The sequence below is a fragment of the Dendrobates tinctorius genome, unplaced genomic scaffold (genome assembly GCF_039654945.1).
Source record: "Dendrobates tinctorius isolate UK_male_01 unplaced genomic scaffold, ASM3965494v1 ptg000015l, whole genome shotgun sequence".
Lineage (NCBI taxonomy): Eukaryota > Metazoa > Chordata > Amphibia > Anura > Dendrobatidae > Dendrobates > Dendrobates tinctorius.
This window is the reverse complement of record NW_027361683.1, coordinates 13,810,637-13,837,611: the sequence shown is the minus strand read 5'-3', so window position 1 is coordinate 13,837,611 and position 26,975 is coordinate 13,810,637. Positions and strand designations below refer to the sequence as shown.

General features: G+C 47.0%; 1 protein-coding gene across 1 annotated transcript in view; it reads right to left on the bottom strand.

Annotated features, from left to right (window-relative positions):
• Positions 1 to 26,975, bottom strand: part of GRIK3 (glutamate ionotropic receptor kainate type subunit 3) — a 990,088-nt gene that overhangs the window by 414,967 nt on the left and 548,146 nt on the right. Inside the window, exon 8 of the mRNA XM_073562506.1 lies at positions 24,107 to 24,214. Within this exon, the coding sequence (XP_073418607.1) occupies positions 24,107 to 24,214 (108 nt within the window). The remainder of the gene's footprint in view (positions 1 to 24,106; positions 24,215 to 26,975) is intronic.

The following is a 26,975-nucleotide window of genomic DNA, read 5'->3' as shown; positions in this document are numbered from 1 at the left end:
TCCATGTGTGGTAAATAGTGTTGAGCATTCCGATACCGCAAGTATCGGGTATCGGCCGATATTAGCTGTATCGGAATTCCGATACTTAGTTCCAATACTTTTTTCATATCGAATACCGGAATCGGAAGTTCCCATAATGCTAGGAGCCCGCTCGATTTGATTCAGCCAATGGGGATCCTCAGAAGTGTGGGCACATCCTGTTAGGCATGTAGGCATGTTAACTACTGGCATGGCTGTGATTGGCTGCTGAAATGATGTCATGATGCACTATAAAAACCGCTGCAGCCGCCATTTCTGGTCACTCTGCTGTGAATTCAGTTAGGGACAGGCTGCTGTTGAAGACTGTGAGGGACAGTTAGAAATAGCGATTCTCAAAACACATATAGTGCTTAACCCAGGCTACATAAACCACCACTGTAGCTTGCTTTTCCCTAGCAGCGCTGTTTTCACAGCTGTCTGCAAGGGCTGTGTGAGTGCAGACCCACGCTGTGTAGTGTGTCCTGCAGGCACGTCTGCTTGTAGGCCGCCCAGCGTGTGTCTCTGCCTCATACACATTTTTCTTTTATTGCTGCTTTTTTTTTCTCTTGTATAGTGTGCTTCCATACGTATCCATATAAGTTGGTTGCAAACACTAAAGGAGTGGACAGCGGAGCCTTTCAGCAGCCTTTCAGTGCTATAGCCCATTTCTCTGCACTGTTTTTGGCTGTCTGATAGGTCTCTCTGTGTGTGAGTGCAGCTCACGTTGCAGTGTGTTCTACAGCCACCGCTAGCTGTAGTCCGCTCAGCGTGCGTCACTGCCTCATACATAGTCCTTTTTTTGCAGCTAATTTAGCCAGATTTTTGCTCCTATATTAGTGTGCTTCCAACCGCATCCATTGTCATTGGTTGGTTGCAAACACTATATAGGATTAGATAGAGGAGCCTTTTTGCTGGCTTGTGCCCTTCAGGGCCAGCCAGACTAGTATCACCCTATTTTTTGGAGCCTCATCAATTGCATTGTAGGTTAGCTTCCTGCATTGTAATCGCTCCAAAAAGTTTGTGATACTATAGCTTTCAAACTTTGGTCACATCCTTTTCCCCCCCCCAAAAAAAAAAAGGAAATAAAGTTCACCAAACACTCCACTTTACAGTTGTCTAGGCCACATTAGATCATATTAAAGTGTAGTACACACACTCTTAGCCAAATTAGTGTTTCTTATACTGGTTAGCAGGTATTCAGGAATAAGAACACTAAGCCACCCCTTTTTTACTTTTCTGCCTATCTTTATCAGTCTACCAAGATGAAGAAGGCAGGGAGTAAGGCACGTGGTCGTGGCCGTGGAGTTTCAGCAGGGAGAGGACGGGGGGATTCAGCAGGGAGAGGACGTGGGGATTCGGTGTCTGCTGCGGCCACCAGTGACCCGGCATCCCGCACTTTTACCAGGCAACAGTCCTTCATGCGCAGCTTTGTAGGACCTCGCCGTACCCCACTGCTGCGTGACGAACAAATTGAAGCCGTTGTCGGACGGATGGCAGGTAACGCATCCACTTCAATGACTTCCGCATCCTCCCAAGGCCAGAGCACTGAAGAGCAACCATCTGTCTCTTCACCACCTGCCAAATTGCCCAGGCAGTCTGAGAGCCCTGGACAGGAGCCAGCTCAATCTTTACTTCTGTTCTCAGAATCTGTTGGCTTGGAAAGAGGTGGCCAGCCAAGCAGCATTCTAGAGCGTGAAGAAGAGGGAGTATGCAGTGATGCGCAACTGCTTTGTCCCTCTGAATCTGAAGAGGCGGGTAGGCCAGTGCCTATTGTCAGCACACCTCAGTGCTCATCTGATGATGATGAGACTCAGTTGCCAATTTCTGGTGCGTACGGTGCTGGCGAGACAACCCAGGACCAGCCGGTGCTTGAAGAGGGGAGTGGAGATGATGAGGTCCTTGACCCATCATGGCATCAGCCACAGTAAGGTGGTGGGAGCAGCTCTGAGGATGAGATTCCCCGAACGGCCAAAAGAGGAGGGAGAGGGCGGAGGCAGACTTGGTTGCCTGTAGCCTCCACTTTGGCACCCGTGAGGAGCAATCCTCTTCCAAAACACAAAACGGGCGCTCCCAGGACTTGCAGTGCGTGGTCTTTTTTTGACACAGTTGCAGATGACATTTGCTTTGTCAAATGCAAGCTGTGTCATCAGAAAGTGAAACGAGGGAAAAATGTGAGCAACCTCAATACCACAAATATGTGGAAAAATGTGTGTACCAAGCACGAGGTGGAGTTACACAGACACACTGAAGATGTAGGCCAACCTTCAGCAGCACCTACCACCTCTTCAGCTCGTGTTGGGGCCTCTTCCTCCAGCTCACACACAGCTGGTTCGGCTTCCTCACTGGAATGCCATGGAAGAACCACTGCCACTGTTGTCCAGAGACCCAGTGAAATTCCACCCACTGAACCACGTTCGCAGTCATCAGCATACTCCCAGGCCACTCACCAGCAATCGGTAGCACAGGCATGGGAGAAAAAGCGGCCATACTCGGCAAACCATCCCCGAGCACTGGCTCTGAATGCCGGCATTGCCAAACTACTGGCCCTTGAGATGCTGTCATTCAGGCTGGTGGAGACTGACACCTTCCGGAACTTTATGTCATTGGCAGTTCCACAATACAATGTGCCCAGCCACTTTTTTTTCAGCAGGCAAGCCGTCCCTGCCCTGCAAAAGCATGTGGAGGGAAAAATTAAAAATGCGCTACTAAATGCCGTCAGTAGCAAGGTCCACCTGACCACCGATGCGTGGACCAGTAGCCATGGACAGGGACGATACCTTTCCCTCACTGCCCATTGGGTCAATGTTGTGGAGCCGGGTACAGATCTGGAGAGTGGCTCTGTATGTATTCTGCCAACTCCAAGGATTGCAGGAATGCAGTCTGTACATATTGAGTCCTCCTCCTACTCTAGTTCCTCAGAATTAGCACGGCGTGAGCCTGTTAGGCCAGATATGAGCACAGGTGTGGCCAAACGTCAACAGGCCGTCCTTAAATTAATTTCTTTGGGGAATCGGAGCCACACAGCACAGGAGCTCTGGAATGCCATCAAGCAGGAGAGCGATGTGTGGTTTGTGCCAGCGAATCTCCAGCCAGGTTTAGTAGTGAGTGACAATGGCCGAAATCTAGTGGCAGCTCTGGGCCTAGGCAACCTCACTCACATACCATGTCTGGCACACGTGCTCAATTTGGTCGTGCAGAGCTTTCTGAGGGACTATCCGGATCTTGATGCACTGCTGCACAAGGTTCGCCTAGAGTGTGCTCACTTGCGGCGTTCCAGCATGGCAAGATCGCGCATTGCATCTCTGCAACGCCGATTCCGCCTGCCAGAACATCGCATCATATGTGACCTCCCCACCAGGTGGAATTCAATGTTACATATGTTGGACCGGTTGTGTGAGCAGCAGGCAGCAGTAATGGAGTACCAGCTGCATCAGGCGCAAACAAGTTGCACTGTGCGCCGGACACACTTCACCACCAATGAGTGGGCCACTATGAGGGACATCTGCCAAGTTTTGCATGCCTTCGATGACTCCACGCGGATGGCCAGTGCAGATGATGCACTAATCAGCATGACTGTCCCCCTCATCTGTCTGCTTCAAAAAACCTTACAAGCACTAAGTGAGGAGGTTTTTGAAGAGGTCGAGGATGAGCAGTCAGAAATGCCATCTGCTTCTAGCAAGTGCGCAACGTGCTTCCACACAAAGGCCCAGGCAGGGGACACTTAGTGAGGATGATGACGAGGAGTTAATGGAGGAGGAGGAACACATCTCTCCAGAGGAGGGAGGTACACAAGGCTCTAGTAGTCGGTGTGTACAGCGAGGGTGGGGTGATGCTGAGCAGGCTGAGATGCTGCCTCAAGCTGGGGACAGCGTTTCCGGTCCAGTTGGCAGTCTGCAGCACATGGCTGATTTCATGCTGCAGTGCTTGTTAAATGACCGCCGCATCGCCAACATTCTCCACACGGCTGATTATTGGGTGTACACCCTCCTAGATCCTCGCTACTGGGACAACTTACAAAGCCTCATACCACAGTTGAACCGGGAGCGAAAAATGCGGGAGTACCAAGAAACACTTGTGCAGGCCATCATGTTCTCCATTCCCCCCACGAGTGTTGCTGGTAGTGCTTTCCAAAGCAGCCATGTGGGTAGAGGCAGTGGAGGAAGCTCTGCACAAAGAGGTAGCAGAGGCAGTGCCGCAGGACAAGGCAAGGCCAGTATGGCCCAAATGTGGAAAAGTTTTGTGGGACTGCCACAAACGGCTACACCATCACAGACGGCTCCAGTCAGCAGGAGGCAACGTTTCCGTCAGATGGTGACAGACTACTTGTCGTGCCCTGTTAGTGTTCTCCCAGACGGCTCTTCCCCATTCAAGTATTGGGTCTCTAAGCTGGATACATGGCCAGAGCTTAGCCAGTATGCATTGGAGGTGCTGGCTTGCCCTGCTGCCAGTGTATTATCGGAACGTGTCTTTAGTGCTGCAGGTGGTGTGGTAACAGACCGTCGCACGCGACTATCCGCCGATAATGTTGACCGGCTTACTTTTCTGAAAATGAACAAGGCCTGGATCTCACCTGAATTTGCCAGTCCTCTTCCAGAATAAATAATTGGCTGGCAACAGGATCCAGGTCTCCTGTTGTGTTCATGTTTCTATGACCTGAACTTTATTTCCTGGGCTACAGCAACGCCCGTTGTTGCTCAGAAGTGCTGTCCGCACAGACAAAACATTCACTCATGTGTAAGTGGGGTTCAGTAACGTTAGCTGATCCCCTGCTGTGTTTATGGCAAAGTGTCCTGCTCCCTCCACAGTCAAACAAACTCAGATTTACACCTGGCTCCAAGTAGGCCTCGGCCTACTACCTGATTTTCCCTGGGCTCCGACACCGCCAGTTGGTGCTCAGAAGTGCTGTCCGCACAGACAAAACACTCGCTCATGTGTAAGTGGGGTTCAGTAACGTCAGCTGATCCCCTGCTGTGTGTATGGCAAAGTGTCCTGCTCCCTCCACAGTCAAACAAACTCAGATTTACACCTGGCTCCAAGTAGGCCTCGGCCTACTACCTGATTTTCCCTGGGCTCCGACACCGCCAGTAGGTGCTCAGAAGTGCTGTCCGCACAGACAAGACACTCGCTCATGTGTAAGTGGGGTTCGGTAACGTCAGCTGATCCCCTGCTGTGTGTGCGGCAAACTCTCCTGCTGCCTACAACTTCTGACTACCTCTGATTTAATATGTTCTCTGATTTGCCCTCTGTCTCCACTCTGTTTTGAGTATTTCCTCCGGCCTACAACACCGCCTGTTTCTGCTCTCAAGTGCCGTCTGCACAATCCACACTTGTTCCTGTGTTACCTGGGTCCTGTAACATCTGCTCATCTCCAGAGGTGAGCACGGCAATGTCTCCTGCTTTGTCTACATTCCCACTACTTGTAGTGGAAATGTGGACAGAGCAGGAGACATTGCCTGACTCACCTCTAGGGAGAAGCTGCTGTTACAGAACCCCAGTAACACAGGAACAAGTGTGGATTGTGCAGACGGCATTTCAGAGCAGCAACTGGCGTGGTTGGAAGCCAGAGGAAATACTCGAAACAGAGTGAAGACAGAGGCCTAATTGGAGTACGTTGACAGTTAGTAGTAGTCTAGAAACAATCGCAAACTGCCACCAAGTAGGCCTCGGCCTACTACCTGATTTTCCCTGGGCTCCGACACCGCCAGTTGGTGCTCAGAAGTGCTGTCCGCACAGACAAAACACTCGCTCATGTGTAAGTGGGGTTCAGTAACGTCCGCTGATCTCCTGCTGTGTGTATGGCAAAGTGTCCTGCTCCCTACACAGTCAAACAAACTCAGATTTACACCTGGCTCCAAGTAGGCCTCGGCCTACTACCTGATTTTCCCTGGGCTCTGACACCGCCAGTTGGTGCTCAGAAGTGCTGTCCGCACAGACAAAACACTCGCTCATGTGTAAGTGGGGTTCAGTAACGTCAGCTGATCCCCTGCTGTGCGTATGGCAAAGTGTCCTGCTCCCTCCACAGTCAAACAAACTCAGATTTACACCTGGCTCCAAGTAGGCCTCGGCCTACTACCTGATTTTCCCTGGGCTCCGACACCGCCAGTTGGTGCTCAGAAGTGCTGTCCGCACAGACAAAACACTCGCTCATGTGTAAGTGGGGTTCGGTAACGTCAGCTGATCCCCTGCTGTGTGGAGGGCAAAGTGCTGCTGCCTCCAAATTGTAACTACTTCAGATTTAAACATTCTCTGATTTGGCCTCTGTCTCCACTCTGTGTCTAGTATTTCCCCTGACCTCCAACACCGCCAGTTCCTGCTCACAGTTGCCGTCCACGCATTCCACACGTGTTCCTGTGTTACTGGGGTTCTGTAACGTCAGCAGATCCCCCAATATGTGTCCGCCACTGTCTCCTGCGCTGTCCACCTTCCCACTGCAAGCGGTGGGAATGTGGACAGAGCAGGAGACAGTGGCAGACACTCATCAGGGAATATGCTGACATTACAGAACCCCAGTAACTCAGGAACACGTGTGGATTGGGTAGACGGCTGCTGTACGCATAAACTGGCGGTGTTGGTGGTCACGTGAAATCCTGGAAACAGAGTGGAGACAGATGCCTAATTGGAGCACGTTGACAGTCTGTTGTAGCCTACAAACAATCTAAAACTGCCACCAAGTAGGCCTCGCCCTGCACCCTGGTTCTCCCTGGGCTCCAACAACGCTAGTTGGTGCTCGGAAGTGCTGTCCACACAGAAAAAAACACTCGTTCATGTGAAAGTGGGGTTCGGTAACGTCAGCTGATCCCCTGCTGTGTGGAGGGCAAACTGCTGCTGCCTCCAAATTCAAACAACGTCTTATCTTAAACTGCCTCCAAGTAGGCCTCAGCCTACAAAATGACTATCCCTGGGTTCCAACAACGCTAGTTGGTGCTTGGAAGTGCTGTCCACACAGAAAAACACACTCGTTCATGTGAAAGTGGGGGTCAGTAACGTCAGCTGATCCCCTGCTGTGTGGAGGGCAAAGTGCTGCTGCCTCCAAATTGTAACTACTTCAGATTTAAACATTCTCTGATTTGGCCTCTGTCTCCACTCTGTCTCTAGTATTTCCTGACCTCCAACATCGCCAGTTCCTGCTCACAGTTGCCGTCCACGCATTCCACACGTGTTCCTGTGTTACTGGGGTTCTGTAACGTCAGCAGATCTCCCAATATGTGTCCGCCACTGTCTCCTGCGCTGTCCACCTTCCCACTGCAAGCGGTGGGAATGTGGACAGAGCAGGAGACAGTGGCAGACACTCATCAGGGGATATGCTGACATTACAGAACCCCAGTAACTCAGGAACACGTGTGGATTGGGTAGACGGCTGCTGTACCCATAAACTGGCGGTGTTGGTGGTCACGTGAAATCCTGGAAACAGAGTGGAGACAGATGCCTAATTGGAGCACGTTGACAGTCTTTTGTAGCCTACAAACAATCTAAAACTGCCACCAAGTAGGCCTCGGCCTGCACCCTGGTTCTCCCTTGGCTCCAACAACGCTAGTTGGTGCTCGGAAGTGCTGTCCACACAGAAAAAAACACTCGTTCATGTGAAAGTGGGGTTCGGTAACGTCAGCTGATCCCCTGCTGTGTGGAGGGCAAACTGCTGCTGCTTCCAAAGTCAAAATAACTCCGATTTACACCTGGCTCCTAGTAGGCCTCGGCCTGCACCCTGGTTCTCCCTGGGCTCCAACAACGCTAGTTGGTGCTCAGAAGTGCTGTCCACACAGAAAAAAACACTCGTTCATGTGAAAGTGGGGTTCGGTAACGTCAGCTGATCCCCTGCTGTGTGGAGGGCAAACTGCTGCTGCCTCCAAATTCAAACAACGTCTTATCTTAAACTGCCTCCAAGTAGGCCTCAGCCTACAAAATGACTATCCCTGGGTTCCAACAACGCTAGTTGGTGCTCGGAAGTGCTGTCCACACAGAAAAACACACTCGTTCATGTGAAAGTGGGGGTCAGTAACGTCAGCTGATCCCCTGCTGTGTGGAGGGCAAACTGCTGCTGCCTCCAAATTCAAACAACGTCTTATCTTAAACTGCCTCCAAGTAGGCCTCAGCCTACAAAATGACTATACCTGGGCTCCAACTTCGTCAGTTGTTGCTCGGAAGTGCTGTCCACACAGAAAAAAACACTCGTTCATGTGAAAGTGGGGGTCGGTAACATCAGCTGATCCCCTGCTGTGTGGAGGGCAAAGTGCTGCTGCCTCCAAATTGTAACTACTTCAGATTTAAACATTCTCTGATTTGACCTCTGTCTCCACTCTGTCTCTAGTATTTCCCCTGACCTCCAACATCGCCAGTTCCTGCTCATAGTTGCCGTCCACGCATTCCACACGTGTTCCTGTGTTACTGGGGTTCTGTAACGTCAGCAGATCCCCCAATATGTGTCCGCCACTGTCTCCTGTGCTGTCCACCTTCCCACTGCACCGACTCTACGGTGCTTGCAGTTTATGTGCCTCCTATGTGGGCTGCGGGAACTGGCACTGAAGGCTGGATCCGTAGTGCCAATGGGACATGGACCCCCTGTAGGACTGTGGGTTTCGGTAACTGCGGCCGGCTTGCGGCCTGGCTACTTTGCTTTGAATGGGTACCTTCTGCTACCCACCCGGGTTCCAGCACTGTCTGCTGGTTCTCGCCAGAGCCTTTGGCCTAGGTGCCTCCATCTCGGTATCCGAAGTCCAGCACCGTCAGCTGGTCCTTGGTAGTGCTTTTTAGCACAGGTACCTTCTGCTTAGTAACCGTGGTCCAGCACCGTCAGCTGGTCCTTGGTAGTGCTTTTTAGCACAGGTACCTTCTGCTTAGTAACCGTGGTCCAGCACCATCAGTTGGTCCTCGGTAGTGCCATTGGCTCTTGTTCCTTCTGCTACCCATCCGGGTGCAAGCACTGTCTGCTGGTTCTCGCCAGAGCCTTTGGCCTAGGTGCCTCCATCTCGGTATCCGAGGTCCAGCACCGTCAGCTGGTCCTTGGTAGTGCTTTTTAGCACAGGTACCTTCTGCTTAGTAACCGTGGTCCAGCGCCGTCAGTTGGTCCTCGGTAGTGCCATTGGCTCTTGTTCCTTCTGCTACCCATCCGGGTGCCAGCACTGTCTGCTGGTTCTCGCCACAGCCTTTGGCCTAGGTGCCTCCATCTCGGTATCCGAGGTCCAGCACCGTCAGCTGGTCCTTGGTAGTGCTTTTTAGCACAGGTACCTTCTGCTTAGTAACCGTGGTCCAGCACCGTCAGTTGGTCCTCAGTAGTGCCATTGGCTCTTGTTCCTTCTGCTACCCATCCGGGTGCCAGCACTGTCTGCTGGTTCTCGCCACAGCCTTTGGCCTAGGTGCCTCCATCTCGGTATCTGAGGTCCAGCACCGTCAGCTGGTCCTTGGTAGTGCTTTTTAGCACAGGTACCTTCTGCTTAGTAACCGTGGTCCAGCACCGTCAGCTGGTCCTCGGTAGTGCCATTGGCTCTTGTTCCTTCTGCTACCCATCCGGGTGCCAGCACTGTCTGCTGGTTCTCGCCAGTTTCTCAGCCTTCTTGTACCTTCTGCTACATTTCCAAGATCAAGCTTTTTGAAATTGTCTTTGGTAATCCTTATTGATCTCCATGACGACGACCCTGATGACGACGACCCTGAAGACCACACCAAAGAAGACCAGAAATATGACCCTAAATAATAAGACCAAGAGGACAAAGAACATGAAGACAACCACCAAGATACAGAAGAAAAGACAGAAGAACAAGAAGCAGAAGAAGCAAAAGCAGAAGAACAGAAAGCAGAAGAACATTAAGCATAAGACTAAAAATCAGCATAGAAGAAATCAAAATTATAAGCAGAAGAAGACTAAGCAGTAAATGGGGGTGAGTCCGTTCCTCCTCGTGGTGCCCCTGGAAAATGCCTGCTGCTGCAGGCCAAACTGAACGCGGACAAATCCTGTTGTAAATCTTTAGTGACAGGCAGAACGTAAGGTGTAATCTTATAACTTTTATAGATAAGTACTACAGGAATGCCTGTCACCATAAGAAAATGAAGAAAAAGAAGAATAGGAAGAAGATGAAGAAATAGCATATTAAAATTAATAATAGCTGAATAAGAAGAATATGAAGAATGGAACAAAATTAATGGGAAGAAGATGAAGAAGAAGAAGATGAATAAGGTGAAGAAAAAGTTGATGAAAAAAATGCTACTGCTGCGGATCATGAAGGAGAAAGTGTGGGAGAAGTACAAAAGAAGGTGAAGAGCATGGAAGTTGTGAAACATACATATCTGACAAAATATAAAAAAGGTTAACATAGTCAATATCTTTTTAACTCCGAACGTATTGAAAAAAAAAATTGGAATTAATGCTAAGCCATGTGATTTGAATAAACCACTATGCTTTTAATGTCTCCTCCACCTCCCACAATACATTCTACATGATTCTTATTTGTTTTCAATTATGTAGAATTAGCCAACAAGGAAATAAAGGGCTTTTTTTAATTCCGATACCAGAAGTCCCATTGACTTGAATGGGACTTCCGGTATCGGAATTGTCGATACCTGATATTTTTTCCGTATCGGGCGATACTATCCGATACGATATTTTTTGGGTATCGAACGGTATCGCTCAACACTAGTGGTAAATTGATAAGGCAGCTTTATTCTTCGGGTCAGTACGATTACAGCGATACCACAATTCTGTAGTTTTTTTATGTTTTAGCGCTTCTACACAAACACTATTTTATAGAAAAATATTTTTGTATCGCTGTATTCTGAGAGCTATAACTTTTTAATTTTTCCGCTGATAGAACTTATTTTTTGCATTTTCAGAGATACAATTTTTATTTAGATTTGTCTTTTTGATCATGTTTTAATACACATTTTTTCCAACTGTATGATGAAAAAGCATAAATTGCCATATTTTTTTTTTTACTGTGGGGTTATAATTATATATTTTTACTGAAGTGGTTAACTAGTGTGACAGTTTTATTGATCGGGTCATTCTGGATGCAGTGATACCAAATATGTGTACTTTTTTTTTTACTTTTAAATATTTATTTATTAGTATAATATATTATTCTTATTTTTTTGTCATTTAAAAAAAATTATTTTTTTTCATTTTTCCCTTTTTTTACTTGGTCCCTCTATGCACCTGCATTGCAATGCATTATACTTCTACAGAAGCATCTTAGACCACGGTTAAAGATGCTTTCCATAGTTTGTTGACCCGGGGGTCATCATGACAAGCCAAGGTCACCATAGGAATGGATGAGCCCCTTCGGTGACATCGTGGGGGCACGGATCTGAAGAGAGTGGAAGCTCCCTCCCACTCCCTGCCTCCTAAATATTGTGATTGGTCTCGGCCACAGAATTTAAAGGGGTTAAATTGCCATGGGCGGTGCTGACACCATCCCTGGTTGTCACAGCAGGAGCTTGGCCACTACCAGCAGCGAGCTCCTGCTGTGATTGGGCGGGAGGTGCTGATATTTCAGCACTTCCAGAACGATCATGCTGTGACCAGTCACTTTGATGCATCTCAGGGCTCTGAGTATGGGAACTGCTAGCATGCAGTGAAAGTTTAAAGTCATGACAGACATAATACGTCATGGTGTGAGAGCTGACACCTGCTCACAACGTGATATGTCCATCACTGGTCATTAAGGAGTTAAAACAAATCCAAAAATGTATACAGTGACCATTTTTCTGGTTTTGAAAAAGTCAATGTATTTTGTAATGTTGAAAGCTGTTTCATTTCACTTCAAAACAATTAACTCAGTCACATATTGCTAATACCTAAAGATCATACCACCAGTAAGATGCCTGTGAGTCGTGGGTGAATTTTCTTGAGTGGCGCTGTTTCCCCAACCTTGCTTCTCAATTTCAATGATACCTGCACCCTCAGGATGCAGATACAGATTAATACAATTGTAGAAAAAGGAGCTGTCAGCTCTCTTGATGTCCTTCAACTTGTGCATCTGAAGCTCAGCAAAGCAAGCACAGTTACATCACTAGATCACTCTGGCTGTGTAGATCCTCATTCCACATGCTGCACGGACCACAGCTATGCATTAGTGGAAGGGGTTATGTGAGTTTTTATTTTTTTATCAGCCACTACATGTTGGGGGTTAAGGGGTGTCAGTGTGTGTGTGGGGGGTATGTATCATACTATGTGTAGGGGAACTGTGGGTGGCATAATAATTTGATGGGGGCTGGGAAAGCCATTATGCTGCATGGTGGATTGTAGGGCATCATACTCTGCAATAGTGCCATGTGGATCACACTGTGTGGGAATGTGAAGGGCATCATATTATGAATTTAATGAGTTAAAATAATTGTGAGGGCATCATTGTGGGGACATCAAACTATATATGGGGTTAAAAATAGGAAAGCAGGGGGAAAGGATAATTGCTCACCAGACTATGCTTGGAGACTGTCCGTGCCTGGAATTCAGTGGCTGACTACCACGTATGAACAAGCTTGAAGACAAAGGATTTTTCCGGCACTGGAGATTTTTCCTTAAAAAACATCATCTTTATTCAAGTAATCTTCATGGTTAAAAAACAATACATGAGGGGGAAGCCCCCAACGCTGATGCGTTTCGGACCTGAAGTGGTCGAGGAAGGACCGCTTCAGGTCCGAAATGCGACAGGGGTTTCCCTCTCATGTATTGTTTTTTAACCATTAAGATTTCTTGAATAAAGATGATTTTTTTATGGGAAAATCTCCAGTGCCGGAATAATCCTTTGTCTTCAAGCTTTTATATAGGGTTGCTTGGCCCTCATACTGTGGCATATCATACTTTCAGGAAGGACTGTGGGGACAGCATACTGTGTTTGGAGTCATTTTGTGGGCCTCATAATATGTGTGGGGCACTGTAAAGGGCTTCATTATTTGTGTGGGGGAAACTCTGGGAACATCACTTTGTGCGGGGCACTATAGGGGTATCATAATTTGATGGGAGCTCTGTGGAGACATTGTACTATTTTGTAGGCATTGCGAAGCCAAAACACTGTGTTGAGGGCACTGTGTGAGCATCATTCTTTACTGGATGCACTGTGAGGTTGTTATACAGTGAAAGTGTGGGATGATGTGGGGGAATTAACTGTGGTGGCATTATAATGTGGGGGGTAGCCATTTTTGGTGGTATCACACACTAGGGGAGCCATGAAAAGGGTAACATAGTTGGTGAGAAATCTAAGGGACAAAAAAGTGTCAAATTAATATTTAAATTGACACAATACATGTCTTTCTAACTGTCTATGCTCCAGAACACATCCTACTCTGCTGAATTTATTTTTGGAAGGGAGAGGAAAGGGTGAGGGACAAATAGAAATAGCACTATTGGACTCCATTGTTTATATGTACACCACTTGCTCATCTCTAGTTGCCAGTAGCTAATTGCTAGTGTAGGGGGTATGCTATATTACGTTTATACCTGTGGCTTTCTCCTTCATCCCGGTGCCGTGTGTTATCAGTGTATGCATATTTGCTAACATATGATGGCACTGTTACACGACTTAGTGTATTACCACTCCTATATAATGGTACTGCTACACTGTTATGTGTATTACTGTGTCTTGCTAAATGTATATATGTGAAATGTTATATTATTGCAATGCTGCTATGTATAGTGTATAGGATAAGTGCAGTTATTGAATTGGCCACTAGATGGAGGAATTATAGCGTGCAGAGCTTTCACGTAGTGTATAGTGTAGGAAAGGGATAACTATAGGATGGGCTGCTGTGTGGTAAGTTAGGAATGTTCCCTTAGGTAGTCAGAAGGGCCGAGGCACCCAAATAGTCCACATGGGCTCTAAGCCCAGGACACCACAGCAGTTCTGCAATGTTTAAGAAGAAGGGAAGCTTAGCTATTTGGAGTCTATAGGACAGAAGTATGGTGTCAAGCAGCAGGATTGCAGCAGTTCATAGCTGGAGAAAGGAAGCGGTCCGGAAGAGTACAGGGCGCAGATGTTCAACATGCGGCAGAATATTGCATGGGCTGATGCTCTCAGGACCAGGGTGAAACGGACCAGAGAATCCCCAAGCACAGTGAGTCTGAACAGGGAGAATGCTGCGATACCGCCTAAGGCGCTATTACCCCATAATGTACTGGAGGATGTGGAACTAAGTACTACAGGGAAAGAACAGGATGGGAACTGCATTGAACTTGCTGTTGATGTTGTTACTGACAAGAATGTGCTGCCAAGTTATTCAAGTAAAGTTTCACTTATTGCATTTGAACCAGACTGTGTCTCAATTCTTGCAAAACCAATTGTAGAAAGGCTTCAGCACCACAGTGGTATCCCTGATGGCGCAGTGAGAGAAGACACAGGTATGCTGGTGAAAGAATGCTGTTTTCATGTAAGAGAAGGCCAGAGCTCAGATACACCGGAGTGCTGGGCCATAACTATGGTCCTGGACCTCCCTTACACTACTACAACATGTGAACACGGTTATCAGATGTGAACAGATTGTAAATACTACAATAACCAGCAGAATCTTGGTAATAGGTCTGCATGGATAAGAAGAAGTTAACATTTTCTCAGTTCTTTTTTAAAGCATTTTTAAAAGTTGTCTAATTTCTTTAAATGGGAAATCTACTTAGGTATACAAAGAAATCATAGAAAAAAAAATCTAAATTGGCCCTTCCACTATGTCTCTGTGGAGAAACAAAAGAACAATTCCAGTTTTGATTTAATCTACCATAGAAAGACACAAGAAATGAGAGTCATGACCCTCAGCATCACTTTTCCTTTTAGCATAAAAGCTTGCCTGCTCGTGGAAAGATTAATCACTACCATGCAGACTCCCTGAGCTGTCTTTATAATCAGGCAGTGTTGATGAAGCTATCTACCTGACCATAAAGAGAACTTTACAGTCTAAGGGTACATTTACACAAGCAAATAATCATTTCAGTGATGAACAATGCAATCATAACTCATGACTAGCAAATGATGTCGGACAAGTGTTTATACAGGCCGGGAATCATGAATAAAATGGTTGAATTGTAATCGCTACATGGTAACACTGAACATCGTGCCCTGTGTTCACACAAACAGATAATTTGATGGGTTAGTGTGTTCTCAAGTGATATTATTTATTTTTAATACATGAATTCATAAAGTACTGTGCAAACATTTCCACTGATACTGCACAAAGAAAATGTCATCGGGTTTGTGAAGTGAAAATTTTTGCGAAAATCTTCAGCACTCCAACAGCTACTGAAATTTTCCTTTGGAACACGATCAAACCTATTTAAGAATTTTATTTCCATTCCTCCTTTTTCTCAGATAAATAACTGAATGAGCGAACAAACTATAGTTACATTGCACAATTTTCAAAAGTTAAGTGAGAATTTTTTTGCTCGCCTAAGAAATTTTATGCACGATAAATGAGCATTTTTGCACATATAGTTCAGCCGCTCAATCCATTCGCATTGCACTCTTATTATAAACGATAGGTCGTTTCAGTTAGAATCTGATAGATATAGGCCAGTGTAAATGCCGCTTAATTGTTGCTGCACAGTTCTCTATCTCCCTGCACTAATCTCTATGATCAGTGTAGGGAGGAAACAGGGAGCTGAACAGTAAAGCCCCCGTTACACACTGCGATATCGCTAGCAATATCACTGTAAAGTCACTGATTTTGTGACATTGCAGCGATATTGCTAGCGATATCGCTGTGTCTGATACTTACCTCCGACCAGCTCCCCCGCTGGTTATCGCTGATCGCGCGAGAAGCTCCTGGATCATTCCTCGTCGTCCACTTCCTGCGGCGCTTCCTGCTGTGACGACGAGCGACGCGTGGAGCCGGGCGGGAGGACGCAGCATCTCCGCATCTGACAGGTAAGTAGCGATCCCCGACTCCAGCGATGTTGCTGGTGAGATCTGCCTGTGTGGCAGCTCACTAGCGACCACCTAGCGATTCACCAGCGATCCTGACCGCGTCATATCGCTGATCGGGATCGCTGGTGAGTCGCTAGGTGTAACGGTACCCTTAGTCCTGCGTCTTGTTATGGATGACAAAGTAATTGGAAGGTACTGTGATCGAAGAAGGGGTCATGTGATAGGGAGGAGGGTGTAAGGAGCATTTTATGTGACAAGCAAACATGTGAAGTAGTCTGTAAGCAAAAATGACGGTAATGGGAGCAGTCTGTGAGAAGAGTGAGGCATTGGGAGACTATCTGTGCAACAAAGGGTGAAAAAATCAATGGAGCATAGGGAGCAATCTATAAGAGAGGGGGCCATAGGGAGCAAACTATCTTAAAGGAAACCTGTCAGCTCATTTTTCCACAATAAGCTGCGTCCACTTCCTTTCGGGGCTTATCTGCAGCATTCTGTAATGCTGTAGATAAGCTCCCGATCTAACCTGAAAGAGAAGAAAAACAAGTTTTATTATACTCACCTGGGTTGGTCCAGTCCCATGGGCGTTGCAGGTACGAGTCCGGTGCGATGATGTTCTCCTCCTTGCTTTGTATTGCGGCTCCTGTGCAGGTGTACTGATCTGCCCTGTTTAGGGCAGAGCCAATTACTGCAGTTGACAGGTACTGTGAAAAGTCAGAGAGGTCCAGCACCTGCGCACTTCAGTACTTTGCTCCGCCCTCAACAGGGCAAATCAGTACGCCTGTGCAGGAGCCGCGACACAAAGCAAGGAGAAGGATGTCATCGCTAGAATATGGGAGGCGCCAGACCCGGACCTGCGACACCCATCAGACCGGACCGCCCCCGGGTGAGTATAATAAAACTTGTTTTTCTTGTCTTTCAGGTTAGATTGGGGGCTTATGGGTCGCCCTCCCAGGGCTGTGGGGTACTCGGTACCGGGCCGGGATCAGCGGGATGTGTCACAGCAGCGGGGACCCGGTCCGTGGCCCTGGGCACCCAAGTAATAGGGGAAATGTAATGGTTTGAATGAATATTTCGTGACACCACCTGTGGTGTTTCGGCAAGTGAGATGTTAGGCCGACGCTGCATGCAGATCCTCTGGGGCTGGTGGTGTGTTGCAGCCAAGATCGTGAAGCTCCCCACAGGTGGAGCTATAGCCCCAGGGCAGTGTAGATGTGGGGGAAGAGGAGAGGCACAAGCGGTGTAGAAGCTGTTACCCAGGTGTAGCGGGGCTGGATGCGTTGGCACAAGAATGAATGGAGGACAACAGGGCTTGCAGTTCCAATGCTTTACTCACAGTCTGTAGTATACACAGGTGCCTGCCTCCGTGCCGTGTCCTCCGGGTCAACTTGTGCCTTTCTGAACATCTCCTCTATAGCGCCTTTAAGTGTGAAGTACTCCCAGTACTGAGTTACACTGGAATGCCTCCTGACAGATGTTCCCAAGAACTCTACTTGTAGGGAAGACAGCTGTAGCCTACTTCGGGGACTCCTTACTCCTGAGTCCCGGCTCACTATCCAAGTTGCTGTTGTGCCCCCAAGTCTTAGATGGGAGTAGTGCATTTACAGCCCACTACTCCACCGGTGTCTGCTGCAGAACCATTAGTGTCCATACAACCTCGGGGACCGGGCCCCGGCCTTGCGCTTAGAACTTCTAGGCAGGGTTCTTCCTCTAACCCACGTCCTCTCTGTTCCCTTTTACTCCTTCGTTCCGTACTAATCTCTCTCCTATGGAAGATCAGGTTTCAGTTCAATGTCTTTCTCCTTCTTTCCTTTCCCGTGCCAGCAGACCCGGGTCACTCAGGTCTACTGCAGCACCTCCTTCCTCCATCCCTCTTCCAGGGATCTCCTTTCCTCACTCCTCTCTGAGTGGCTTCCTCTCCCAGACTGACCTGTAATTCTAAACCTTCCCACTCTTTTATGTATTCTCAACTCCACCCGCCTCCCAGCACGTTTCGTGTTCCAAGCAGGGAGCCACCAAAGGTGCTCTGCTAATCTCCAAGCAAGGAGCCGCAATGTGGCTTTGCTGAACTACTCTGTTGTGTGGGGAGCGAGTGTTGGAGCATGGTCAGGAGCCTCCAACTTACCTGGATGGTGGGGAACCACACCTCAGGAGGAGGTGCAGTACCTCTGTGGCGACTGAGCCTCAGGGGCGCCACACTTATTTGCAGCATTACAGAATGCTGTAGATAAGCCCCAAAAGACAGTGGCCGCAACTTATTGTGGAAAAATGAGCTGGTTCCCTTTAACAGGCAAGTGCTAGTGGAGAATTATGCAAGGGATCAGGATATGGATGACAATCTGTGTTTGAGGGACCATGGAGAGCAGCCAACCAACTGAATGCAAGCTATGCAACATTAACCCTTTTTTCTGCTCTAGAACACAAGACACACTGAAATTAACCCCTTCACTTCCAGCACTGACCAGACTATTTACAATTAAACCTTTAAGGTAGGTGTCTCAAAGACGCAGCCCCTGAGGCAGGCATCTGCAGCCCACGGTGCACCACATGTCTCACTCCCTGAGGCAGGGGGAAGGCACGCATTCAGGAGCGGCGATGGCATTGGCTGTTCTGTGTGCACACACTGCACAGGACCTGTGATGAGGTCACAGGAGGGGGAGAAGTCAGGGGTCACATGATCAGGGGCCTCAGTGTGTGCAGGACGCTGCGGTCTGTGTGCTGGTTATCATGGTACTGGTTGAAGGTAAGTTTATGTGTGGGGTCAGGAGGGGTTTACAGGGTGGATGGAGCAGAGCCCTGTGTATTCGATATGTGTGGAGCCCTGTGTGTATGAGGTGTATGGAGTGGAGCCCTGTGTGTACTAGGTGTATGGAGCAAAGCCCTGTGTATTCGAGGTGTGCGGAACCCTGTGTGTACGAGGTGTATGGAGCGGAGCCCTGTGTGTACAAGGTGAACGGAGCGGAGCCCTGTGTGTATGAGGTGTACGGAGCGGAGCCCTGTGTGTACGAGGTGTAATGGAGCGGAGCCGTGTGTGTACGAGGTGTAAGGAGCACTGTGTGTATGAGGTGTACGGAGCGGAGCCCTGTGTGTACGAGGTGTATGGAGCGTAGTCCTATGTGTTCGAGGTGTATGGAGTGGAGCCCTGTATGTACAAGGTGTACATAGAAGAGCCCTGAGTGTGCGAGGTGTACGGAGCAGAGCCCTGTGTGTACGAAGTGTAAGGAGCAGAGCCCTGTGTGTACGAAGTGTAAGGAGCAGAGCCCTGTGTGTATGAGGTGTATGGAGCGTAGCCCTGTGTGTTCGAGGTGTATGGAGTGGAGCCCTGTGTGTACGAGGTGTACGGAGCAGAGCCCTGTGTGTACGAGGTGTACGGAGCAGAGCCCTGTGTGTACGAAGTGTAAGGAGCAGAGCCCTGTGTGTACGAAGTGTAAGGAGCAGAGCCCTGTGTGTACGAGGTGTATGGAGTGGAGCCATGTGTGTACGAGGTGTACAGAGCTCTGTGTGTATGAGGTGTATGGAGCGAAGCCCAGTGTGTACAAGGTGTATGGAGTGGAGCCGTGTGTGTATGAGGTGTACGGAGCCCTGTGTGTATGAGGTGTACGGAGCGTTGCCCTGTGTGTACGAGATGTACGGAGCCCTGTGTGTACGAGGTGTACGGAGCCCTGTGTGTAAGAGGTGTACGGAGCGGAGCCCTTTGTGTATGAGGTGTACGGAGCAAAGCCGCGTGTGTACGAGGTGTGCGGAGCCCTGTGTGTATGAAGTGTACGGAGCGGAGCCCTGTGTTTATGAGGTGTATGGAGCGGAGCCCTGTGTGTATGAGGTGTACGGAGCGGAGCCCTTTGTGTACAAGGTGTACGGAGCAAAGACGAGTGTGTACGAGGTGTGCGGAGCCACGCGTGTACAGGGTGTATTAAGTTTGAAAGGAATGTGGCCCCCTCAGCTCAAATTTTTTTTTATGTGCGGCCCATTTACTCAGCCGAGTTTGAGACCCCTGCTTTAAGGGTTGATTTTTTAGGTTAAATAATATATTTTTTCTCACACTCTACAAGTTTAACCACCACTGTCTTTCCTTATTGTACACAACATTTAGCTGTGACTTCTGTAAAGGACTGTCAACATTAGGCTGCGTCTCCACGATCAGTAATAGTAGCGTTTTTTTGCTGCTTCCAAAGCGCTGCATTCTGCATTACAAGCACAGTGGATAGGATTTATAGAAATCCCATGCCCACTCTGCTTCTTTGCATACTTTCCCTGAATAGACTGTCATTAGATGGGGCAAATCTGCATAGATCCAAAAGACAAGTGCGTAATGTAGAATGCTGCATTTTAGAAGCAGCGAAAATACTCTGTGTCCAAAATGCTACTATTCCTGATTGTGGGCACATAGCTTTTAACTGTGTATTATATTACCTACAGTATATCTATCTCCCATTGAGTGACCACCGTTTATTAAAAATCCTTCAAGTAACTGTCCTTAAGCTTTCTAGATCTACTCTAAGGGCCCCGTCACACATAGTGACTCACCAGCGATCCCGACAGCGATATCAACTTGTCAGGATCGCTGGTGAGTCGCTACATGATCGCTGGTGAGCTGTCAAACAGACAGCTTCACCAGCGACGCCGAGCGCCCGGCGTTGCTGTGTACGTTAGTTACCAGCGCACTGATGCAGGGAGCTTGTAACTAAGGTACACATCGGGTTTCTAAGCAACGCTCGTCACTTAGAAACCCGATGTGTACCTTGGTTACCAGCTCCCTGCATCAGCGCGCTGGTAGCTAAGGTACACTTTGGGTTTCTAAGTGACACACACTGCTTAGATACCCGACGTTTACCCTAGTTACCAGCGCGCTGATCGCTGGTCTCCTGCCTGTCACATGCAGCGATGCGTGCTGGCCAGTGGGAGACCAGCGATCAAAAAAATGTCCTGGCTATTCCAGGACGATCAGCGATAACCGGCAGGGGGGGCGGTCGCTGATCGCTGTCACACACAGCTGTCTCGCTGGTGAGATCGCTGTTGCGTCACAAAAATTGTGACTCAGCAGCGATCTCGCTAGCGAGATCGCTAGGTGTGACGGTGGCTTTATTCACATTAGTCTTCAACTATTTACTTTTCAGAAAAAGCCTGTTACATGTTTCTAAGCGACTTGATACCATTTTCCTAGACGCTGTATACCAGTGGGAACTCTAACGTTCAAGAATAGCATGCAATTTCAATCAGAGAGACTATTCCTGGCCCTCAATTGCTACAAAGAATAGTTATTTCCATCCAATCAACATGTAAATTAATTCAATAAACATTACTAAGTTTTTCCCTGGGGTTCCAAGCTCATATTACCTCTCTAAAAAAAGAACAATCACCCAAAAATGTCACCTACTTACTCCTTTAAAGATACATTAAAAAATACTTTTATATTATAAACCACTTATTACTAGGCACTGTATTTTTAGAATACAAGAGCACAGCATCCATAGCATATATATTATATATGTTATTATGTGGAACATTTTTTGTGCCTGGTGAAATTACTTGCTCTTTTGCCATTCTAATATTACAAGTCAATCCACTGCTTTATAGGAAGTATGGTGGTCTCATTTAGTGTTGTGTGCTGGATATGACCACTAGGGGTTCTGGATTATGTGTAAATCCAGAGACTAGGAACAGCACCACAGATTTTGTTTATGATGGATGCAATTTTATTTTATATATCAGAATTTCAGATAAAGGAAGTATTGCGGCTTAGGCCTCTTTCACACATTCGTCTGTCACCATCAGTCAAAATCCGCCGTTATGAAAAAAACGGATCCACCATTTTTCTTGGCGGATCCGCTTTTTTCCCCATTGACTTGTGTGGTGCCCCTGAGGCCCAGCCGCCACAGAGGTACTGCACCTTCTCCTAAGTTGTGGTGCCCCACCAACTAGGTAAGTTGGAAACTCCTTTCCTCACTCCAACACCTGCATCCCACACAGGATAGTTCAGTAGGTCCGCCCAGCAGCTTCAGGCTGGGGGTAGCAGAGCACCCTTCATGGAACCCTGCTTCATAACACGAGATGTGCTGGGAGGTGGGTGGAGTTAGTATAAAAGAGGGGGAAAGTGAAGAGGTGTAGGTCAGTCTGACAGAAGGTCAGTCTGGGGTGAGTCCCAGAGAAGTTCAGTTCTGAAGTTAGCTTGAGTTCAGTTTGAGTTTATTTTAGAAAGAGTGCTGCAGCTGCCTCAGTGATCTGAGCCAGCTGGCACGGGAAAGAGAAGAGAAGGAGAAAGACGTAGACCTACAACCTAAGCTTCCGTAAGAGAGAGAAGGAACAGCGCGGAGCGAAGGAGTAGGAGAACAGAGAGGAGTTGTGGGTTGGAAGAGGAACCCTGCCTATAGGTTCTCAGCGCAAGGCCAGGGCCTGGTCCCCGAGGTTGTATGGACACTTATGGTTCTGCAGCAGACACCGGTGGAGTAGTTGGCTGTAAATGCACTACTCCCATCAAAGACTTGGGACACAACAGCAACTGGAAAGAGAGCAAGGACTTCTGAGAAGGGAGTCCCCGATAGAGGCTACAGCTGTCTGTCATACAAATAAGGTTCTAGGAACATCTGACAGGAGGAATTCCAGAGAACTATGGTACTGGAGTTCTTCACACTAAAAGGCGCAATAGAGGAGTCGTTCAGGAAAGGCACATGTTGGCGGAGTGTTGGAGAGGAGAACCCTGACTTGCCAGGGAGATTGATTGAGTCTCTACCCCAGAGGACACGGCACGGAGGCAGGCACCAGTGGGTACCACGAACTGTGAGTAAAGCTTTGAAACTGCAAGCCCTGGTGTCCTCCATTAATTCGCCGTTAACACCTTCAGCACCGCTACATCTGGGTACCAGCATCTATACCATTCTGCGCCTCTCCTCACCCATTGCACCTACACTGCCCCGGGACTACAGCTCCACCTGTGGGGAGCTATACCATCTTTGCTGCACCACACCATCAGTCCCAGCGGATCTGCATGCAGGGTTGGCTTACCATCTCCCTTGCCAAACACCACGGGTGGTATCACAAACTATTCAAATAAACTTTAACACCATTAACATCACCGCCATTGATATTGGGCACCCAGTGCCACGGACCGGGTCACTGCTGCTGTGACTCATCCCCCTGACACTGGCCCGGTACTGGGTACCCCGCTGCCCTGGGTGTGAGGGGCGACTCACTTGCATTATCGGCAGATCTTGATGGATGGTTATCTGTTGGATCTGGTTTTTTATGGATCCGCCAAAATTTTGGCATCCACAGACATGACAGGATGGACACTGCAACGTTTTTTTGCTGGCCGGATCCACATTTGTACACTGCGCTTGCCCAGAAGGATTGACTCTGGTGGAAATTTAACCCTAAATGCCAGGTCTGGCGGCTGGAAAAAAAAACTCTCTCTCTCTCCTTTTTCTGGGCAGGATTCCTTTAAAATTCAGCTTTCGCCGGATCCGTCTGAACAACGGTCCGGTGCCACATGTTCCTGTCAGTCCGCCAACGGATCCATTTTCCGCCATTTTGGCGGTTAACAACTGATCTAAAAGACGGATGTGTAAAACAGGCCTTAAAAGACTCATCATCTCGGCATGCTTAACATGTCACTCTCCGCAAGGAGAAACGCTACCCCTTGGATCTCAGATAAAGGAAGTAGAGATTAGCTAATTTGTTCGGTTTTTGTCCCCGAATCTGATTTTGACATATTCGGGCCATATTCGAACACTATTTGTGCCGAATGTATGTCTTTTGACCGGTTCCGAACATATTCGGTAATTTGTACTCCCATTGAATCTAATGACGTTCGGCTGTGTTCGACAAATATTGCAAAAACAACATTTGAATCCGATCATATTCGGAACTGAATCCGAGCAAATTTGCTCACCTCTAAAAGGAAGCAAAGCTTTGGACAGAGTCCTTCATCAGGTTTTACAACAGTCGCCACCTCCCCCTACCAACCTGATAAATTCTACCTAAACACATCACCACAGTTATGTGAAACCCTGTTGAATTAATAAAATGACATAGATTGAACTGAATTGTATAAAAAATAACAACTATGCATTTAACACCTATAACTTTGATACATTTTGACAGTGGGTTACTGTATTAGAAAGGTGTTTGTTGAGAAGACTGAAAAATATTGTTAACTAGAAATATGTATAAGGTAGTAGTAGGGGTCATTTTTGGATGTAGAAGATCAGTGTGACACAATATCAGAGCGACATTACATGCAATAAATCAATTGTTAATACCTTCTCTAAGCCATCTTCCTTGAGACTTATGATATCAAGATCAAAATCTGTTCGGAGCCCACTGGTTTTGTTGAACACAATTCGTCCGGTCAGCCCTTCCCACTGGGCCTGCAGATAAAAGTAGGACATTTATGACAATTAGCAAGACTTTTAAATCATCACTCAGTGTTCTAGCATAATGCTAAGTTGTAATTACTCTCCTTTCCCCCATTTCTCATAAAGGTCCCTAAAGGCCATGATTAATTAATAATCATCTCATTATTGCTTTATCCATGTAACAAGCAGTATATTTCCAAAAGTCATCTTATATACTACCATACAGCTCTTGCCAACCTTATTGTCAACCAGAATCTTCTTTTGCAATTAGAGTATAAAACTAAATATATTTGTTCTCTGTGGCTGAAAAATAGTCATATTACACTCTGGTGGCTGAAATCAAAGACATCAAAATTTATACCATAATCATACTGTACTTTCAATTATTAATTAATCACCTTCATTCTTCGTGTTCTTTAGGGGTTTGTTGCACCTAAGGGATGTTTAGGGGTTTGTTGTCCACATAATCTGATCATGGCTCCATTCATAATATGATAAATTAATGTTTAGAGGCAAGTACTAGTCTAAAATCTAAATTCTTGAAATAAATTAATTGAAGTATCCTTTTTACACATTTTGGGGGCAGTGGGATGATAAGCCAGTTGAAGCTTTGATATATCTCTCCACTTTTCTGTATAACCCCCTTCCTCTCCTACCTGCAGCTTTTCCCTTATATTCAGCAATGACAAAAAAAATGTCTACCCTGATCTATTACATTGTACACAGAAGAAGGAATGGGAGGGGGTTACAACTGCAGTTTCCCTGTGTATTATATGCTGTGTTTGGAGAAGAAGTGCAGAGACTTTTCCATTGTTCTCAATGCTGAGAATAGTACTAGGGGATGTGTGGGCAGCAGAAAAGTACACCAACGTGAAGGTATACATTAGGAGTGCAATCAATGAGAAGAAAAACAAGACAAGGTAATACATTAGAAGGAGAAAGGCATAGATCCAGCTGAACAGATTAAAAGTTTTGAAGGTTTTCTGACCTATAGTGTAGTTGAAGTTCTAATTTTTAGAAGCCAAATCCATTAATAACAATAATCTTTATCTATATAGCGCCAACATATTCCGCAGCGCTTTACAGTTTAACAGTTTCAAAACACAAGTCATAAGTAACAACGTTAACAATACAATAATTAAAGCAAAATAAGACGAAATAAGACGACCCTGCTCGTGAGAGCTTACAATCTACAATGAGGTGAGGGAGATACAAAGTACAGGTGTGTATTTACAATGATGTATTTACAATGAAGGTCCAGCCATCTTGAGGGAGTGAGGGATGGATGGAGATAGTGAATGGGCTACACACGCACACTTACACATAGAATGACCTTGATTAGTGAGCGTGATAGACCGCTCTGAACAAATGTGTTTTGAGGGAGTGCCTAAAGCTATGCAAATTGTGGTTAGTCCTAATTTCTTGGGGTAGAGCATTCCCTAGGATAGGAGCAGCATGGGAGAAGTCTTGGAGTCGGGAGTGGGAGGTACGGATTAGTGCAGAAGTTAGTCGAAAGTCGATTGCAGAGGGGAGTGATCGGCTAGGCCGATAGACAGAAATGAGGGAGGAGATGTAGGCGGGTGCCGCACTGTGGAGAGCTTTGTGGGTGAGAACGAGTACTTTGAATTGGATCCTATAATGAATGGGCAGCCAGTGTAATAACTGACGAAGAGAGGACATGTTCGAGTACTGATTAGCCAGATGGACGACCCTGGCTGCTGCATTAAGTATGGACTGGAGAGGGGATAGTCGAGTGATGGGGAGGCCAATTAATAGAGCGTTGCAGTAATCCAGGCGGGAGTGGATCAATGCTACCGTGAGGGCTTTTGTTGTTTCCATGGTGAGAAGAGGGCGGATTCTAGAGATGTTCTTTAGGTGTAAGCGGCAAGAGCGGGCAAGAGATTGTATATGGAATGTGAAGAAGAGATTGGTGTCAAACATGACACCCAGACAGCGCGCCTGCTGCCGGGTGTTATTGTTGTACCACCCACGGAGACGGAAATGTCAGATTTAGGGAGGTTAGTAGACGGCGGGAGCAGAAGAAGTTCAGTTTTGGAGGGGTTGCATTTCAGATAGAGAGTGGACATGATATTGGAGACTGCGGACAGACAGTCACTGGCGTTCTGTAGTACAGCTGGGGTAAGGTCGGGAGAAGACGTATATAGTTGTGTGTCATCAGCATAAAGATGGTACCAAAAGTCAAATCTGCTGATGGTATGTCCAAATCCATTGACATAAAGAATCTTAAAATAATAAAATAAAATATGAATTGACAATAGGTTTGACATAAGTTTTCAGAATTGTTTGGTTCTGCATAAAAATGAGGTGTTAGTTGGAGTATTTTTATACACTACAGGTTTGTGGTGCTAATAAAAATATGGATATCTTATAGCCTACATATTGTAATATATTGATTAGTCATTAGAAGGCCCCATATCCAGTACCAGAGTCCATGAGGTCAGACCTGCAATGGCTATTGAAATGCAGACAGTGTGTTGAGTACAATGCTTGATGAAACAGTATGTTTAATCTGGATTACTGGAAAGGATTAACCTTTGTGTACGTTGTTGACTTACTTGAATTTTATGATCAGTGAATGATGCGACTTATATTGACAAGGCATCACCTGATATTTGTGTCATATGGGGGTTAAAACTGGACTAGGCATACAGACAATTGCAGCTGAAATATATATTTTGTGCTAGGGCTCTGGTCATAGAAAGTTGTTGGAAACTTTGTTCTTATCATATGTAAATATTAGGACAGAAGTAAA